Source organism: Mobula hypostoma, chromosome 8 (genome assembly GCF_963921235.1).
Source record: "Mobula hypostoma chromosome 8, sMobHyp1.1, whole genome shotgun sequence".
NCBI lineage: Eukaryota > Metazoa > Chordata > Chondrichthyes > Myliobatiformes > Myliobatidae > Mobula > Mobula hypostoma.
In genome coordinates this window covers 159,468,605-159,488,636 of record NC_086104.1, presented here as the reverse complement: position 1 = coordinate 159,488,636, position 20,032 = coordinate 159,468,605, and the positions used below count along the sequence as shown (strand labels likewise).

At 45.8% G+C, this 20,032-nt stretch overlaps 1 protein-coding gene across 2 annotated transcripts in view; it reads left to right on the top strand.

Annotated features, from left to right (window-relative positions):
- The window catches only part of LOC134351131 (F-box/WD repeat-containing protein 1A-like), a 47,017-nt gene that overhangs the window by 11,229 nt on the left and 15,756 nt on the right, over positions 1–20,032 (top strand). The window contains exons 2-7 of one of the 2 annotated variants that reach the window (XM_063057235.1): positions 969–1,046; positions 4,451–4,682; positions 8,878–9,064; positions 11,860–11,956; positions 18,085–18,222; positions 18,870–18,988. In XM_063057235.1, coding sequence (XP_062913305.1) covers positions 969–1,046; positions 4,451–4,682; positions 8,878–9,064; positions 11,860–11,956; positions 18,085–18,222; positions 18,870–18,988 — 851 coding nt within the window. The remainder of the gene's footprint in view (positions 1–968; positions 1,047–4,450; positions 4,683–8,877; positions 9,065–11,859; positions 11,957–18,084; positions 18,223–18,869; positions 18,989–20,032) is intronic. The other variant, XM_063057236.1, reaches the window with a different exon arrangement.

The following is a 20,032-nucleotide window of genomic DNA, read 5'->3' as shown; positions in this document are numbered from 1 at the left end:
CAGGAGGGCAGAGAGTACTACTATTCAGAAGGCCACTTGCAGGGTCTGGATTCTTGCCGGACCTGGCACCTCATCACAACTTTCCTAGTCTAGTGGTGGTTACTTGAACATTATAGAACAGGAACGTACAAACTAACGTGATTCACAATTCTTTCTCCACAAGGGGAGAACATCTGACTGGTGCAGTTTGACCAGTAATATTGAATTGAACTGAAATGAAAGTAGTCCTTTACCTTTCCCGCCTCTCACTTCACAGCTTCGCAATTCCTCCCCCTTCCTCCTCACCTGGTCCCACCTATCATCTGCCAGCTTCTCACTTCATCGCCCCTTCCCCCAGCCACCCACCCACCTTCCCTCTCCCCTGGTCTCACCTATGAGCTGCCAACTTGTACTCCTTCACTCCCCCTAGCTTCTTATTCTGGCTTCTTCCCCCTTCCTTTCGAGTCCTGATGAAGGGTCTCTGCCCGAAATATCAGCTGTTCATTCCCCTCCATTGATGCTGCCTGACCTGTGGAGTTTATCCAGTATTTTGTGTGTGTAGCTCTGGATTTCCAGCATCTGCAGAATTCCCGAGTTTTTAGTAGTTGGAATGTGATGGTTTTGTAATCAGAAGGTTTTGTGTCAGATGCTCTACACCTGTAAGTTTTTCATTGCACCTGCGCATACATAAGGACATAAGAAATTGGAGCAGGAGTAGGCCACCTGCCCATTGACTCTGCTCCACCATTCAATAAGATCATGGCTGACCTGGCACATGACAATAAACTCCACTTTGACTTTGACATTGTGCACGACTGGCATGTATTCTCTTTATTGTTTGTGTCTCATAGACTCCATTCTGCCTTGTCTCTTCACTGCCCTGCCTCTGTTTCCTGCTCTGAGGCCCAGTGGTGTTTGGGTCCATCTTGACAATCTCCCAGTGCTGATCCTCTGTGTTTTCTGTGCTCTTTTTCTCTTCTGCTCCTCAGAATGCGTCCGGACACGATGAGCTTAATGAGGCCGAGCCCCCTAAGAAACTTGTATTGGAAAAGAACTCCTTTAACCAGGTGACAATTCTAGTCTACTTTCCGGGAAATCCTCCAGCCCAGGCACAGAAAGGAAGCAAAGCATGTCTTACATTTAGGAATTCCATCACTCATCCAGGATGGAAGATCCCACTTAAACATTTTGTTCAAACAAACATGGGTTAATTTCCACTGAGGTTGGGTGAGACTTGATCTAGAGATCATGGGTTAAAGGTGAAAGGTGAAATGTTTAAAGGGAACTGAGGGGAAGATTCTTCACTCACAGGCTGCCATTGGAGGTGGTGGATGTGGATTCTATTGCAACATTTAAGAGAAGTTGGATAGATGCATGGATGGGAGAGGTATGGAGGGCTGTGGTCCAGGTGCAGGTTGATTTTACAAGGCAGAATAACAGTTCGGCATGGAGTAGATGGGCCGAAGGGCTTGTTTCTGTATGACTGGATCTTCCGGCACTATGCACACTGGTTTAGATAGTCTCTCACCCAAAAGCAACAACTCATCCTCCAATGGCATTCAATCAGTTTCCCCAAAAAACACTGGTTTTAGGTGACAGAGAGATTTCAAAATGCATACCTTAAAGTACCATCTCCAGGAGTTGTGAATGCCAGATTGCTGTCCCATATTGGCGAAGGCGCTGAAATAGTTGTTGTGCAGGCTATCTATCTTCATGAATAATGTCATAACAGGCCCCCAACATTAAACAGATGCTTTTCATTGCTGAGGCAACATCAAGTTCCAGGACAAGCTTAATTGTCTTTCAACCAATCAGGAATACAGCCAAACGAAACCATGTTACTCCTGGACCAAGGTACAAAACACAGTACCAGCAGTCACACACGGCACAATGCATATAGCACATGTAAGGTAGCAGTAAACATCTAGCCCAAATCCCTGAATCCCATGTCCTATAGATTGATGATGCATGCAAAGTTGTTGGCAAGAACAAGCCCATTGCGGTCCAATCGTGACGTACTTTTAAAAAAAAAAGTGCAGCTGCAAACAAATGCAATCCAGCTTGTCTTCCTCCAAGTGAACACTGGAAGGCAGCAACGACGGGAGGGGTGATATTTGGTTCCATTCTGTTGTCTGGTCGTGCTGCTCTGTGGGTGATTGAATTGCAGAGCAGCTGATTTCTTCTGACCACATTGAACACCAACACCACCAGCGCAGTTTTCACATTGTGCCCAAATTAAGAACTGCCTTTCATACCTGTCCTCTGGCATTTAGTTCCTCCAACAAGTATCCAGCCTCTCACTCCCACCAACAATCTGTCACAGTGATGCCTCCTGTCCAGTGAGACTTGCGTTAATTCATGAAATGATGAGAAGATCGTTGGAGAGATGATGAGAGGCATTGATTGTGTGGATAGCCAGAGGCTTTTTTCCAGGGCTGAAATGGCTAACACGAGAGAGCATGGTTTTAAGGTGCTTGGAAATACGTACAAGGGGGATGTCAGAGTTAAGTTTTTCACACAGAGAGTGGTAGATGCATGGAATGCACTGCTGGTGACGGTGGTGCAAGCAGATACGATAGGGTCTTTTAAGAGACTCTTAGGTGCATGGAGCTTAGAAAAATAGAGGGCTATGTGGTAGCGAAATTCTAGGCAGTTTCTAGAGTAGGGTACAAGGTCGGTACAGCATTGTGGGCTGAAGGGCCTGTAATGTGCTGTAGATTTCTATGTTCTATGAAACAGAGACCACTCAGCGTGTGGTTAGGTGGTGGAATCTCAGCCCAGAGTGCGTTGGAGGCAGAAGTCCTCAGAGCCTCATGAGAAGGGCGTAGACTATTGACCTTGTCCTTGCCCCAGCATGGACCATGGTGATTGTTCACCTCACCCCCACCTTCCTGCGCTAATTCCACATCCTTTAAAATTCTGCCGACCCCTGCCTTGAACAGCCCCTGATTGCCTGAGTGGGCTGGGGGGGGGGGGGTTCAGAGAATTCCAGTGACTCACTGTCCTCTGGGTGAAGAAATCTTCCCACCTGTTGTGGACCAGCCAGCAGGACATCTCACCTGCCAAGCTCTGTAAGAATCTTGTATGGTTCAGTAAGATCACGACTTATTCTTCTAAACTCAATGGAGTGTAGGTAGCCAGGTCTCTCTGTTTCTCCAGATAAGGTAAACTCCCATCCCCAGTACAAAGCTGAGGATAGTTCACTGAATTCTTATTACCATGATTTGTACACTGAGTTCAAGTGCATTCTCACTAAAGCCCTCCGATGGAATGGTGCAGCAGACTCTGTGAGCCGAACAGCTTAATTCTGCCCCTGTGTCTTCTGGCCTCCATAATAAGGCATCCATTAGTCTTGCGAGACCACGGATCTGGGCCTGGAAAGTTTTCACTCTCCAGGGCGCAGGCCTGGGCAAGGTTGTATGGAAGACCAGCAGTTGCCCATGCTGCGAGTCTCCCCTCTCCACAACACCAATGTTGTCCAATGGAAGTGCATTAGGACCCATACAGCTTGGCACCAGTGTCGTCGCAGAGCAATGTGTGATTAAGTGCCTTGCTGAAGGACACAACACGCTGCCTCGGCTGGGGCTCGAACTCACGACCTTCAGGTTGCTAGTCCAATGCCTTGACCACTTGGCCTCCATAAGGTACTTGAATAACTTGCCGTGCAGGGACCTGCACCAATATCAGGGAATGTTTAATTTCGAAGCTGGAGTAGACACGATGTGCCAGCTGGTTTGTTAGTGCAAAGCCTATTGAGAGGGAACATCTGAGGGAGGGAGTGTGAACTCTGCGTCTGCTCTATATGAAATGAATTTTCAGATGTTTGATGAGTGTATAAATCTGCCCATGGCTGTAGTTTGGTGTTCTGTTATCTGCTGACTTTTGTGCAATGCCACCCATCACATCAATCCTCCCAATCCCCTCCTGACAAATGCCTTGCACTTATGCAGGGCTGTGCGGGCACCACGGTAACTGTCAAGCTCTGCACGTTTCAGAGTTCACTTCCGGTGCCAATCTGTAAGAAGTTTGTATGGTCTCCCCCTGAATGCATGGGTTTCCTCTGGGTGCTCCAGTTACCTTACACGGTTCAAGGAGGTACCAGTGGATAAGTTAATTGGCTATTGTAAATTGTTCTGTGACGAGTCTTGTGTTAAATAAGTGGGTTGCAGATGGTGTGGCTCACTGGGACAGAAGGGCCTGTTCCACGCTGTATCTCGAAAATTAAATAAGTGTGTGAGGGAGGGGTTAGATTGATCTTAGAAAGGTCAGTATGACATTGTGGGCCAAAGGACCTGTACTGTTTTGAAATCGCCAATCCCATGTACCAACCTTCTCCAGCTCCATTTCTCCTAACCTCTCCTGCTTCCTCTGCGAAGCCCTATTGAGTCAAATTCAGCACCAAAGAGCCTACAAATTTAATTTTAAAAGCTTCATCTGTCTTTCTTCCTAATTTGTTCTTATTCTGTTGCAGACCAAACTCAGCATTGGTACATCGAGTATGATTGCAGCCAAGCAGCGGAAGCCTTCCACCAGTTATGAGAAGCAGAAAGAGCAGTGCGTGAAATACTTCGATCAGTGGACCGAAACCGATCAGGTGGAATTTGTCGAGAACCTGATTTCCCGAATGTGTCACTACCAACACGGTCACATCAACTCCTACCTTAAACCAATGTTGCAGAGGGACTTCATTACAGTCTTACCAGGTACATGGGCAGGGACTGGGCAGAATTACTTTGGGCAAGATAATGTGATATCCTCTTCTCTGTCTCTGTTCACATGGCTCTGTTGTTCAGACAGTTTGCCTCCCATTATTCAGAATTTCCTGCCATGGGGAGTGGTTTTCCTTACCCACATCACAGCCCAGTTTGTTCTGAAATCCTGCGCGAATGTGCCTTTTACCATCTCTGCTGGGAAAAGAGTCCTAATTTAACACTCCAGGAACCTCAACCCTGTGACTGTTCCAGAGCAATACAACACGAATACAGGCACTTTGGCCGACCAGTCCATACCAACCATGATGTCCACCCAGTTGGTTCAAATTCCAGAGGAGGCCCAGAGGCAGTCTGTCCTGAGGTGGAGGGCTGTGTATCTGTGGGGTGGGTGGGTGAGTGAGAGGTTGGATGGTTTGGAGGGCGAGACGGGTATATTTTGCTGCTGCTGCTTGTGTTGTTCTGCTGAAGATCATGGACATGCTGTGTTGGCACTGGAATGTGTGGCGACTCTTGCGGGCTGCCCCCAGCACATCTTTGGGGTGCATTGGTTCTTAACGCAAAGGACACCTTTCACTGTGTTTCCATGTACATCTAATAAATAAATCTGAATCTGAATTTCCTACATTCAGTCCATATCCCTCTTGGCCCTGCCCTCCCTGTACCTATTCAAATGCTTCTTAAATTATACTACTATACCTGCCTCTTGCAGCTCGTTCCGCAGTCTTGCCTTATTCTATGGGAAAAGTTGCCTTCAGGTTCTTTTTAAATCTTTCCCCTCTTACCGAAATATACGTACCCTAGTTTTGGGCTCCACTACACTGGGGAAAAGTCCAATGCCGTCACCTGATCGTTGTCTACCATCATTTTAAACATTTCTATAAAGTCTTCCTCACCATACTTACTGATTCGGGTGGAAGAGAAGGTGGAGAGTGGCCGGGTGCTGGAACAGCGGTTGTCTCACAGAAGACAAGAAATGTGAATGCATGTGAGACACCAGATAGATTGCGCTGTCTAGCTATGTGTAGCAACAACTACTAAGCTATTGTCAGCATTGAGGTTTAGATTAGTTTCCAAGTAGTATTTGTACATAAATGCCTTCATACCAGCTTGCAGAAAGGAATTAAAGATGGCTTGCGGCACAGAATTACCAGTGCCTTTCCCGGAACATGATCTGCCATCGCAGGTCTCCAGAACCATGTAACACAACACTCTTGGGGCTGCTTCAGGGCCAAGAATTGCTTGACGATGCTGAAAATAAATTGCATGAAAGGAGTAAGGATCTTCCAATAAGAGAGAGCAGACACGCAGCGAGAACTGAAGGCTGAGAATTATGGCGCCGGAGAATGGAAACTCCTTGTGTGCAGCTCCCAGAAGAATCATGAAGTATTCCAGTTCGGAATGACGACAGCTGAAATTCACAGTCACAGACACTGCAGTGAGCAACAGTGTCATTTAATAATACTATCGATCTCTGGTATCGCAACCTCTGGACTGCAGTCCACCCAGGGAACAAGTGCAGCGGCTGGAAGCTTAGAGAACACCTCTATTGTCTCCGGAAACATGGCTGCTGGGCAGGACAGCAAGTAAAACTGAAATGCAGGGCACTCAGCTACCCCTTCTCTATCATCCTTCTGGCTAACATACAATCGCGGGAAAATAAAAAGTCAAGACCTTTTAGGTCTCAGAGCGATCAGAGACTGCTGTGTACTTTGCTTCACAGGGACACGGCTCATCCCCAGCACTTCAGCCTGACGGCTACACCTTCCACTGAATAGACTGGGGCTTCCCAACCTGGAGTCCACAGACCCCTCGGTTATGGTAGGGGTCCGTGGCGTAAAAAAAATTGGGGAGCCCCTGGCTTAGACAGAACAGCAGTGTCAGGTAAAGGCAGAGGCGGTGGCATTCACTTCATCTGTCAGTCAAGTGTTTTCTTTCAAAAATCACTAGATTCTGCGATTATTCCAGAGAACTGGAAAAATGCAAATGTCACTCCACTCTTTAAGAAGGGAGGGAGGCAGAATAAAGGAAATTATAGGCCAGTTAGCTTGACTTCAGTGGTTGAGAAGATGATGGAGTCCATTATTAAGGATGAGGTTTTCAATTACTTGGAGGCAGGACAAAATCGGCCAAAGTAAGCATGGTTTCCTTAAGGGGAAATCTTGTCTGACAGATCTGTTGGAACTCTTTGAGGAAATAACATGCAGGATAGACAAAGGAGGTATTGTTTACTTGGATTTTCAGAAGGCTCTTGACAAGATAAGAACCCATGGTATTACAGGACAGATACTAGAATGGATAGAAGATTTGCTGACTGTCGGGAGGCAAAGAGTGTGAATAAAGGGGGCCTATTCTGGTCGGCTACCGACGGCTACTGGTGTTCCATATGGGTTGGTATTGGGACTCCTTTGTTTCATATTATATGTCAACGATTTGGATGACGGAATTGATGGCTTTGTAGGCAAGTTTCTACAGATGTGCTGTGGAGACCATTCTGACTAGTTGCATCACCATCTAATATGGAGGCTCCAAGGTGCGGGATCAGAAAAGGCTGCAGACGGTTATAGACTCCACCAGCTCCGTAAGAACATAAGAAATCGGAGCAGGAGTCAGCCATCTGGCCCGTCGAGCCTGCTTCTCCATTCAATAAGATCATGGCTGACCTGGCCACGGACTCATCTCCACCTACCTGCCTTTTCCCCATAACCCTTAAATCCCCCCCTACTATCCAACCTTAGGTATGTTTCCTGAGGTAGCCTCCACTGCTTCGTGGGCACTCGCCTCCCCATCATCGAGGTGGTCACTCAAGAAGTTGACATCCATCATGAAGTGCACTGATCACCCAGAAATGCCCTCTTCTCATTACTACCATCAAAGAGGAGGTACAGGAACCTGAAGGCACACCTTAGGAATAACTTCTGTTGAACTGCCTATGGAACCATGCACACTACCTCACTATTTATCTATTTTATGTCTTTATTGTAATTTGTAGCAATATTTTAATGTGTTGCACTGGACTGCTCCCACAGAACAACAAATTTCATGACAAATCAGTAACAGTAAAATCTGATGCCAAATACTTGGAAGTACTTAGTAAGTAAGGCAACATCTGTAAAGAGAAGACCAGTTCACATTTCAAGTCACTGACCACATTGGAGTACAAAGGCATTTCCAGCGTTTTCTTTCTTTAATTTGAATTTAGGTCAAACGTTCTCACAGATCTCTTGAAGCTGTTGAGTGTGTGACTTACCGCTGCGTGTTTGGACATCGAACCAGGAAGGTTTAGTTTTGAGCCAGAGATGTTGAAGAGAGTATGGCATATGTCAGTGGGGAAAATGGTAAACTTAAAGGGGAGAATTCAACATAAAAACATCAAGATTGTCATTGTTTCGAAAAAAAACTGAGTAAACAGTAGCATTTTTTTTAAAAATCTTTTATTTCTCTTGTGTCTTTTAAATCCCTTCTGGGAGTTTGGACCAGGGAGGGGGTGCAGAGCAGTGTGAGCACAAACAGTTATTTGTTCTAGAAATAGTCATTCCGATAAACATTGGGATGTTACAACCTTCTGTTGTCACCCAGTTCCTCAACTTGTAACCAACTTATATTGGGCTTGAACTCTGGTTTCCGAGGTTTTAAAAATTGACCCTTGAAGAATTATAAACCTCAGTGGTTTCAAAAAAAAAGATTTGCTTGATTTGGCACATGTGCATCAAAATAGTCGTTTGCATCAAATCTAGTTAGCGCAGACAGCCTGCAAGTGTCGCCATGCTCCCGGTGCCAACATAACATGCCTGCAACTCTCAAAAGCTAACCCTACTGTGGGAGGAAACCGGAGCACCCGGAGGAAACCCACGCAATCACCTTGAGAAGGTACAAACTCCTGACAGGCAGTGGCGGGAATTGAAACCCAATCGGTGAACGTTGACGTTGTAATAGCGTTGTGCTAGCCACTACACTACCGTGTCACCCCGTAGAGTTCTCCACTCTGGAAGAGCTAGTTTTCCCCACAAACCTCTACTAACTGTCTTTGAGACACTTTCCATGCCAAATCTGACCTCTTTATTACACAATCCTCAGATTTGCTAACCAGCGTTTCTATTTCTATTTATCGTACAATTTTGTAAACCTGAAGACAGGCATATCTGGTTAAGATTCCTTCCCTCAGTAATTGTATGGTTGGTGTCTCTAGCCCGTGGCCTGGATCACATTGCAGAGAACATCCTCTCGTTCCTGGACGCTCGGTCACTGTGCGCCGCGGAACTCGTGTGTAAGGAATGGTACCGAGTCATCTCTGATGGGATGCTCTGGAAGAAGTTGATGGAGAGGATGGTGCGCACAGATACCCTCTGGAAGGGGCTTTCAGAGCGAAGGGGATGGTAAGGATGGCTTAATGTGTGACGAGATTTCGATAGCTGTATGTAGTGGAGTTAGTGGGGAGATCTCATTAAACCCTACCAGATACTGAAAGCCTGTATAGAGTTGATGTGGAGAGGACGTTTCCATTGGTATGAGAGACTAGTCTCTGGGGCTGTGGCCTCACAATAAAGGGACATCCCTTTAGAATTGAGCTGAGGATGAATCTTGTCAGCAGTGGGGGGGGGGTGATGGATCTATTGCCACAGATAGTTGTGGGGGTGAGGTCATTCGGTGTATTTAAGGCAGAGATTGATAGGTTCTTGATTAGTAATAGGGTTAAGGATTACAGGAAAAGGTGGGAGAATGGGGTTAAAAAAGAGAATCAACCATGATTGTATGGCAGAGCAGATTTAATAGGCCGAATTACCTTATTCTTATGTTGTAATGCCTTGCTTGCAGACGAAGGATCTGTCACAGTCCCACCACCAGAGGGTGGTCCTGACCTGTCAAGGCACATGGTCATGTCGCAGGTTACGTTCTCCCCTCGCGCTAAGCAGTGAACCTGAGATAGAGCAGACCGTGTCACTGGGTCAGATACCGCACACTCAGTGTTGTGCCATCTCATTCACTGGAATACTTCGCCGGCGTTCCATCACACACTTACATTCACTGGAATATCCCAGTGATATTCCATCACACAGTCGCATTCACTGGAATACCCCGCTGGCACTGCATCACACAGTCACATTCACTGGAATACTCTGCCGACGCTCCGTCACACGGTCACGTTCACTGGAATATCCCAGTGATATTCCATCATACAGTCGCATTCACTGGAATAACCCACTGGCACTTCATCACACAGTCACATTCACTGGAATAACCCACTGGCACTTCATCACACAGTCACATTCACTGGAATAACCCACTGGCACTTCATCACACAGTCACATTCACTGGAATACTCTGCCGACGCTCCGTCACACGGTCACGTTCACTGGAATATCCCAGTGATATTCCATCACACAGTCGCATTCACTGGAATAACCCACTGGCACTTCATCACACTGTCACATTCACTGGAATACTCTGCTGACGCTCCGTCACACAGTCACGTTCACTGGAATATCCCAGTGATATTCCATCACACAGTCGCATTCACTGGAATAACCCACTGGCACTTCATCACACAGTCACATTCACTGGAATACTCTGCCGACGCTCTGTCACACAGTCATGTTCACTAAGAATACCCCCACTGGCACTCTGTCACACAATCCCATTAACTCTGATACCCCACTGATGCTTTGTCACACAGTCACATTCACTGGAATACCCCACTGGCACTCCATCACACAGTTAAACCTTTTCCCACCTTTGAAGCCAGTGAAAGAAATGTTGGAAGTGTGGATAACAGATTTTTAAAAACTCTGTCCCTCACTCACTCTGACATAGCTATCTGCATCGTTTGTTGGATTAACCTGTATTCAGAGCTGCCCAACGCGCTCCGAGTTTGGGAACTTTTAGATTCATAGAGTTCCAACATAGATTGGGCCTTTTCATCCAATTTGCCCATTTTAATTAACTGCCTCGAGTGGCAGAGGAAAATATTTTATTTTTAAATTTTAGATTTACAACACATTAACACACCCAGTGCCAGGAGCCTGCCCCTCCCCATCACACCCACGTGACCAATTAACCTACTTTGGACTGTGGGTAGAAACCGGAGCACCCAGAGGAAACCCGCGTGGTCACGGGGAGAACATACCAACTCCTATAGTGGTGGGGAATGACCCCAGGTTGCTGGCTCTGTCATAGTGGTACGCTACCGTGCCAGTTGTTGGAGATTTATACCCCGTCTCCATGTCTCTACATGTTTCTGATGCCAAGAGTTCAACAGCCTTTCCTGTGTTTGAACCCAATGGTAGATAACTGGTGCAAGAATTTAAATTAGTTAATTCAATGTTTGAAACCATTTCAAGAGAACAGAAATATAAAAGCAAGAATGTGATGCTGAGGCTATATAATGCACTGGTCAGACCCCATTTTGGAGTATTGTGAGCAATTTTGGGCGGCTTATCGAAGAAAGGATATGCCAGCATTGGAGTGGGTCCAAAGGCTATTCATAACATCAATCCCGGAATGAAAGGGTTAACATACGAGGAGCATTTTGATGGCTCTGGGCCTGTACTCGCTTAGTTAAGAAGAATGATGGAGGGGGAGATCTCACTGAAACCTATCGAATATTGAAAGGCCTAGACAGAGTGGAGGTGGAGAGGATGTTTCCTATAGTGGGGGAGTCTGGAACCAGAGGTCAGCCCTTTGGAACAGATGTGAGCAGGACTTCCTTTAGCTGGAGGGTGGTGAAGCTGTGAAATCCATTGATACATGCAACTGGAGGCCAAGTGATGGTGTATATTGAAAGTGGAGGTTGATAGGTTCTTGATTAGTCAGGGAGAAGGCAGGAGAATAAGGTTAAGAGTCTTGATGGAATGGTGCAGCAGACTCAATGGGTTGAATGGTCAAATTCTGTTGTTATGTCTGATGCTCCTTGCGACTGTTTGGTGCCCATCACATCACTCGTATTAATGTTGAGGTTTGTCTGGAAGAGAGAGAAGTATGCCTGCTTTGTGACGTAAACTCTGCTCCCATTTAAAAGGCCAGGGTGATGCCGAAGTTTCCCGTTTGAGGACTAACTGACGTTGAGAGTAAACCTTCGCATGTGAAGGCCAGCAGCACCCTCACTGCAATGGGGAAGAAGATGTGGCGGTTTGGGCATGATTTCCCCAATGCTAAGGACTTTGTTTATTTACAGGATCCAGTACTTGTTCAAAAACAAGCCTTCCGATGGCATTTTGCCTCCAGATTCCTTCTACAGATCTCTGTACCCACAAATTATACAAGATATAGAGGTAAGCATCATCTCCAGCCACTCTGATTACTGGTGGGGTTAAGTTAGTGTGTGAAATAGTAATACGTTTCATGTTGGGAAAGCAAGAAGATTACACCCACACAAAGTGTTGTGGAACTCAGCAGGACAGGAGCATCTATGGATTGTCTGACATTTTGTGTGTGTGTTACTATAGATTTCTAGCATCTGTGGACTCTAGTGTTTAAAATCGCCCTCAGCTTGTTCACAGTGAACTCCATAACTGTCACCAAGACAATATCCAAATTTTGTTTGCAATGAATATTGGGCCAGAGCTCCAACAGAATCCAGTCTGAAATGATCTCAGGAATGTTTCATACACAACTGGCCAAGAGTCTCATTTAACATCTGACCTGAAGGACAGCGCATGCAGTGGCTCATTGATTGTGTGCCGTGCTGTAGAACGTCATCGTGCGCCGTGCTGTAGAACGTCATCGTGCGCCGTGCTGTAGAACGTCATCGTGCGCCGTGCTGTAGAACGTCATCGTGCGCCGTGCTGTAGAACGTCATCGTGCGCCGTGCTGTAGAACGTCATCGTGCGCCGTGCTGTAGAACGTCATCGTGCGCCGTGCTGTAGAACGTCATTGTGCCCTGTGCTGTAGAACGTCATTGTGCGCCATGTCGTATGACATGGGCAATCATGGACTCATGACCATGGTTGTTCTTGGCAGATATTTCCACAGAAGTGGATTGCCATTGTCGTCTACTGGTGTCTTTACATGACAAGTAACCCCAGCCATTATCAATACTCTTCAGAGGTTGTCTGCCTGGCGTCAGTGGTCTGGACTTGTGATATGCACCAGCCGCTCATTCGACCACCCACCACCTGCTCCCATGACCCTGATCGGGCGGGGGTGGGGGGGGGGATAAGCAGGTGCCACACCTTGCCCAAGGGCGACCAGCGGTCTAGCAGAGGGAAGGAGCGCCTTGCACCTCGTTTGGTAAAGATGTATCTCCACCCCACCATCAATGGTGGTACAACACTCATTTCTGCGCTGTGATTGAGCTTGGACTATGTCGCTAAGTCTCTGGAGCCGGACTTGAACCCAGACCATTCGGACTCTTAAGAGCTGAGACGTGGCAAACACTGGGATCACTCTGTTCAGTACAGTTGCCTCTTGTGCACAATACCACCACATCCTTTGTCACACAGAGTTATGTCTTCAGAAGGAGTTGGCGGGCAGATAGCTACAAGTTAGCAAGAGATGGACTTCCTTGCATTAATTTATTGTGATTCAGTAGGTACTTCTGTGGTGAGCGAAGTAATCCAGTTGCTGACGTGTGAATTAAAGTCAGGAAATGCAGGTCTGAAGAGAGAGTGGATGTTTATGTTTCAGCTTGTTAACTGGAGCAGCAGATTTTCAGAAAGTTTCAAGGTGAAGAATATGATGGTGGAGGAAGGATTCATGGGAACTCTGCACTGGAAGCTAAAGTTCAAAGCAAATTTATTATCAAAGTGTATGTCAGCATATACAATGAGATTCATTTTCTTGCAGGCATTCAGGGTAGGACAAAGAAGTACAACAAAATCAATGAAAAACACGCAAACACTGACAATGAATACTGTAATTTCCTTTGGGATCAATAAAGTAGCTATCCATATATGTGCGAAAGAAGACAAACTGCAAATACAAAAACACAAATAACCAATAAGTAAACAGGATGCAGATAAATGGGTGACTGTCAAGAGAGGAGGGAGAACATCAGGTAGTGGAGAGCACCCCTGTGGCCGTCCCCCTCAACAATAACTACTCCATTTTGAGCACTGTTGGGGAGGGGAGGAACTTACCTGGGGGAAGCAACAGTGGCCGTGCTGGCTCAGAAGGGTAGGGAACTGAAGAAGATGGCAGCAGTAATAGGGGTCTATAGTCATGGGGACAGGTAGGCAATACTGTGGGCTCAATAAAGAAACACGGATGGTAGTTTGCCTCCCATGTGCCAAGGTGCATGATGTTTCCTAACGCGTCCACAATATTCTGAAAAGGGAGGGTGAGCAGCCAGAAGTCATGGTACATGTTGGTACCAACAGCATAGGTAGAAAAAGGGAGGAGGTCCTGAAAACAGAATTCAAAGAGTTAGGAAGGAAGCTAAGAAGCAGGGCCTCAAGGGTAGTAATTTCGGGATAGCTGCCTGTGCCAAGCGACATGAGGATAGGAATAGAGTGAGCTCACAAGTAAATGTGTGGCTGAAGAATTGGAGCAGGGGTCAGCGATTCAGATTTCTGGATCACTGGGACCTTTTCTGGGGCAGGTGTGACCTTTACAAAAGGGATGGGTTGCACTTGAATCTGAGGGGGGCCAATATCCTTGCAGGCAGATTTACTACAGCTATTGGGAGTGGTTTGAACTAATATGGCAGGGGGATAGGAACCAATATGATAGAGCTGAGGATGAGCCAGCAGATTTGCAAGTAGATGATACATGTGATACGAAGGTAAGGAAGGACAAGTCAATGATTGGGTACAAATGCACAGGGCACAGAGTTAAATTGTACCACAGAGGCAAAATTCAAAAAGGCGAAGAATGCAGGACTGAAGGTGCTGTATTTAAATGCGCGTAGCATTCAGAATAAGGTGGACAAGCTTTTGGCGCAATTGGAGACTGGTCGGTATGATGATGTGTCTGAAAGAAGGTCATAGTTGGGAGCTTAATATCAAAAGATATACTTTGTATCGAAGGGACAGGCAGGAATGCATAGCTGGTGGTGTGGCTCTGTTGGTAAGAGATGGAATTATGTCTTTAGAAAGAGATGACATAGCATCAGAGAGTGTTGAATCTTTGTGGGTGGAGTTAAGAAACTGCAAGGGTGAAAAAAACATGATAGGAATCATATATAGGCCTCCAAATAGTAGCCAAGATATAGGGTTAAGATTGCAAAGGGAGCTGGAAAGGGCATGTAATAAGGGTAATGTCACGATAGTAATGGAGGACTACAATATGGGATGATCAGGTTCGTGTCGGATCGCAAGAGAGAGAATTTGTTGAATGCCTATGAGAAGGCTTTTTAGACCAGCTTGTGTCTGAGCCTACTTGGAGAGAGGCTATCTTAGATTGGGCATTGCATAATAATCCAGATTTTATTAGGGACCTTAAGGTAAAGGAACTCTTAGGAGGCAGTGATCATAATATGATTGAATTCATAATGCAATTTGAAGGGCAAAGCATGTCACATGTATCAGTATTTAAAGGGAATAAAAGGAATTAGAGGCATGAGAGAGGAGCTTGCCCAGGTGAATTGCAGGGGGATACTGTTTGGGATGACAGCAGAGCAGGGATGGCTGAAGTTTCTGGGAATAGTTCACAAGTCGCAGGATCCCACAGAAGAAGTTCTTCTCAAATGGCAAGGGTAGGCAACCGTGGCTGACAAGGGAAGTTAAGGACTGTATAAAAGCCAAAGAAAGGGCATATAATGTAGCAAAAGTGAGTGAGAAGCTGGATGATTGGGAAGTTTTTAAAATCCAACAAAAGGCAACTAAAAAACCCTTGAGAAGGGAAAAGATGAAATATGAGGGCAAACTAGCCAATAATATAAAGCAGGACACTAAATTTTTTTTTGATTTATGTAAAGAGTAAAAGGGAGGTGAGAGTTGATATTGGACCACTGGAAAATGATGCTGGTGAGTTAGTAATGGGGGACAAAGAAATGGCAGATGAACAGCATCGGTGTTCACTGTGGAAGACACTAACTGTATGCCAAAGGTCCTTGAGTGTCAGGCAGCAGGAGTGAGTGCCATTGCTTCAAATTCAAAGGTCTTAAGGTGGATAAATCACCTGGACCAGATGGACTAGATCCTGTAGTTCTGGAAGAGATAGCAGATGCATTGGGGTTATGATCTTTCAAGAATCACTTAATTCTGGCATGGTTCTGGGGAACTGGAAAATTGCAAATGTCACTCCACTCTTTAAGAAGGGAGGAAAGCAAAAGAAAGGAAATTATAATCCATTTAGCCTAACCCCAGTGGTTGGAAAAGTGTTGGAATCCATTATTAAGGATGAGGTTTCGGGGTACTTGGAGACTACTGATAAAATAAGTCAAAGTCAGCTTGGTTTTGGTAACAAGAAATCTTGCTTGACAAATCTATTAGATTAGATTATGAGGAGACGCAGTCCTCTTTTATTGTCATTTAGTAATGCATGTATTAAGAAATGATACAATATTCCTCCGGTGTGATAGCACAAAAACACAGGACAGACCAAGACTGAAAAAACTAACAAAACCATATAATTATAACATATAGTTACAACAGTGCAACAATACCATAACTTGATGAAGAACAGGCCATGGCACAGTAAAAAAGTTCAAAGTCTCTCGAAAGTCCCACATCTCACGCAGACGGGAGAAGGAAGAAAACTCTCCCTGCCATGCCCGACCACAGTCCGACTCTGAGTCATCCGAAAACGTCGAGCTCTGACCAGCCCTCCGACACCGAGTACCGAGCACCATCTCTATCCAAGTGCTTCAACCTCAGCCTCGGTCGCCAACAGCAGGCAAAGCTGGGGATTTTGGGGCCTACCCTCCGGAGATTCTCGATCGCACAGTAACAACAGCAGCAAACCAGGCATTTCAGAAATTTCTCCAGATGTTCCTCTGTGCTTTCACGTCAAATCAGAATTGTGCATGGCCCCTATTTAACAGATACGATATCATTTCACCGGAGAGCTGCGTCACGCTGCCACCTTCTCCTCCCACCTCCTTTTTAGAGTTCTTTGAGGAAATAACGAGGAGAGTGGACAAAGGAGAGGCAGTGGATGTCATTTACTTTTATTTTCAGAAGGGGTTTGATAAGGTGCCACACATGAGGCTGCTTAACAAGATAAAATCCTATGGTGTTACAGGAAAGATACTGGCATGGATAGAGGAATGGCTGACAAGCAGGAGGCAGCGAGTGGGAATAAAGGGGCCTTTTCTGGTTGACTGCCAGTGACTAGTGTTGTTCCTCAGGGGTCAGTATTGGGACCACAACTTTTCACATTGTTTGTTAATGATTTGGATAATGGTATTGATGGCGTTGTGGCAAAGTTTGTAGATGATACGAAGATAGGTGGGGGTAGTTAAGTGCTGAGGAAGTAATGCAATTGCAGAAATTGGAAGAATGGGCAAAAAAGTGGCAGATGGAATACGGTGTTGAGAAATGTATGTTAATGCATTTGGGTAAAGGGAACAAAAGTGCAGACTATTATCTAAATGGGGAGAAAATTCAAACATCAGAGGTACAATGAGATTCAGAGCCCTCGTATAAGACTCCCAGAAGGTTAATTCACAGGTGAAGAAGGCAAATGCAATGTTGGCATTTATTTCAAGGGGAATAGAATATAAAAGCAAGGAGATAATGCCAAGTCTTTATGAGACACTGGTCAGGTCGCAGTTGGAGTATTATCTACGGTTTTGGACCTCATATCTTAGAAAGAATGTGTTGTCATTTTTTAAAAAGAGTCCAGAGTAATTTCACAAGGATGATTCTGGGAATGAAGAGGTTAACACGAGTATTTGGCAGCCTTGGGCCTGTACTCAATGGAATTTAGAAGAATGCGGGGAATCTCATTGAAACCTACTGAATGTTGAAAGGACGAGATAAGGTGGATATGGAGAGGATGCTTCCTCTGGTGGGGGTATCCAGAATTAGAGGGCACAACCTCAAAATTGAGGGGCAACCCTTTAGAACAGCGGTAAGGGGAAACTTTTTTAGCCCGAGAGTTGTGAGTCTGTGGAACGCTGTGCCACAGGCTGTGGAAGAGGCCCAGACTGTGGGTATATTTAAAGGGAAAATTGATAGTTTTGTCATTGATCAGGGCATCAAAGGTTATAGCAAGAAGGCTGGCGTATGGGGTTGAGTGGGATCCGGGATCAGCCATGATGGAATAGTGGGGCAGACTCGATGGGCTGAATGGCCCTAATTCTTCTCCTTTGTTTTATGGTGAATCAATAATTAATACGGAGAAAGAGTTGTAGAGTCCTTGAAAGTGAGAGTGTGGTTGTGGAGTCAGTTTAGTGGTGAGGTGAGTGAGGGAAGGTGGGAAGGTTCAGTAAGCAAAATCCATGTGAAGGAAAGGAAAACTGAAATCGTTCTTCTAGAGCAAACTGAGAAACACGATGTAACTGTTTCTGTTTCAGACCATTGAATCCAACTGGAGGTGTGGGCATCACGGTTTACAGCGCATTCACTGTCACAGTGAAACGAGCAAAGGGGTCTATTGTTTACAATACGATGACCAGAAAATCATCAGTGGCCTACGTGACAACACAATCAAGGTGGGTGTAAGGAGGGGGAGAGGCCATTTACAAACTGGCAGGGTGACTCTTTTCTCTCAGACAGTCGGTCTTGGCCCTCATTACTACCACTGAGCTCACTAGGCGTGGTCTTTACCGAGTTAGCAATAGTGTGCTGGAGGAACATGCCAGCTCTGTAAACGAGCCTGCCCATCTCCACTGTGTACCCGGAATGCCCTTATAAACCAAATTACATTTATTTTGAGAAAGGGATCTTATTTCACATACAGAAATGTAATTAAACCGTCTCCATTTGCTGTGGGGCACTGGCTGTCCACAGGGATATCAAGACGTTGGAGAGAGAGGCTGGGTCTGGGCGTGGGGAAAGGTTGATGGGCCACTGATGGGCACGTCAGCAATGCGGGATTGGTTACTGGAAGAAAGATCAGTAACATGACATTGGTGGAAGGTCAGGAACACGGGACCAGTTACGAGGAGAAGGGTCAACACGGGATCGGTTACCAGGAGAAAGGTAAGTAACGTGGGATGGGTAGCTGAGAGAAAGGTCATGATCACAAGATTATTGAGGGTTGTTTACAGAATGAGAGATGAGAACGTGAATACTCACAAATGATTGATGCTCAGTTGTACTAGAAAATGGTGATTTTTTTTTGTATATCACTCTTCAGATCTGGGACAAAAATACTTTGGAGTGCAAGAATGTTCTGACTGGCCACACAGGCTCAGTGCTCTGCCTACAGTACGACGACAAAGTTATCATTACAGGATCATCTGACTCCACAGTACGGTACGTGAGTGATTCGGAATTCCTTGGTTGGATTTTGCAAGTGGGAATAGAGGTCCCCATGGATAAACCATCCCGGGCCGTACAGTAAGTGTCCTGTGGATAAACCATCCTGGGCCGTACAGTCAGTATTCCCATGGATAAACTGTTCTGGGCCGCACAGTCAGTGTCCCTTGGATAAACAACGCTGAGCTGTACGCAGATTGTGATCTGTTCCCTCCCTCCCTGCTTGGGAAGCAAGGCTGACGATAGACAGTCTGGTCAGGCAAAAGAACACTTCTAGTCAGTTATGAATCCCATGTTAAAGTGCTGCGACACTTGCTTTGGTGTTCTCTAAATAAAAACTGTCCATCCTTGTTCTCATTCTTTCTCTCGACACATTAGCACAGTGGTTGGCGTAACGCTTTACAGTGCCAGCGATTGGGGTTCAATTCTCTCCGCTCTCTGTAAGGTGTTTGCACTTTTTCATTTCCTCTGACATTCCCAAGACATACAATTTAACATTACATAGAACGATACAGCACATTACAGGCCCTTTGGCCCAGGACTTGTGTCACCTTTTAACCTACTCTAACCCTTCCCTCCTACATAACCCTCCATTTTTCTGTCATCCATGTGCCTATCTAAAGGCCAATTTATACTTCTGGTCAAATCTATGCCATAGGTATGGCGTAGCCGCGTACCCTACACCATAGCCTGACGCACACCTCCCCAAAAATGTAACTACGCGTCGCGGCGACACAGACCACAACAACTGTGATTGGTCGCCTTGGTAGCATCGCATTTCCTCCTACGCTGCAATAGCTTGCCATTGGGCGACTGAAGGGCAGGGAAGGAACTCTGGCTGCAATGCTTTCCATAAAGCTTTACAGACCTCCGAAATTATGGAGGACCCTGTGCTTGACACCAGTTTGTAGCTAGCTGCTACAGCCTGTTGACTTCCACCTGAAGCTAAAACTCGAATGGTGATTGCCAGTCTCTGAGTATACTGTGCGTACACTGATGCGAAATAAATGGTTGGAGACGATGAACCAAGTCGCCAAATCT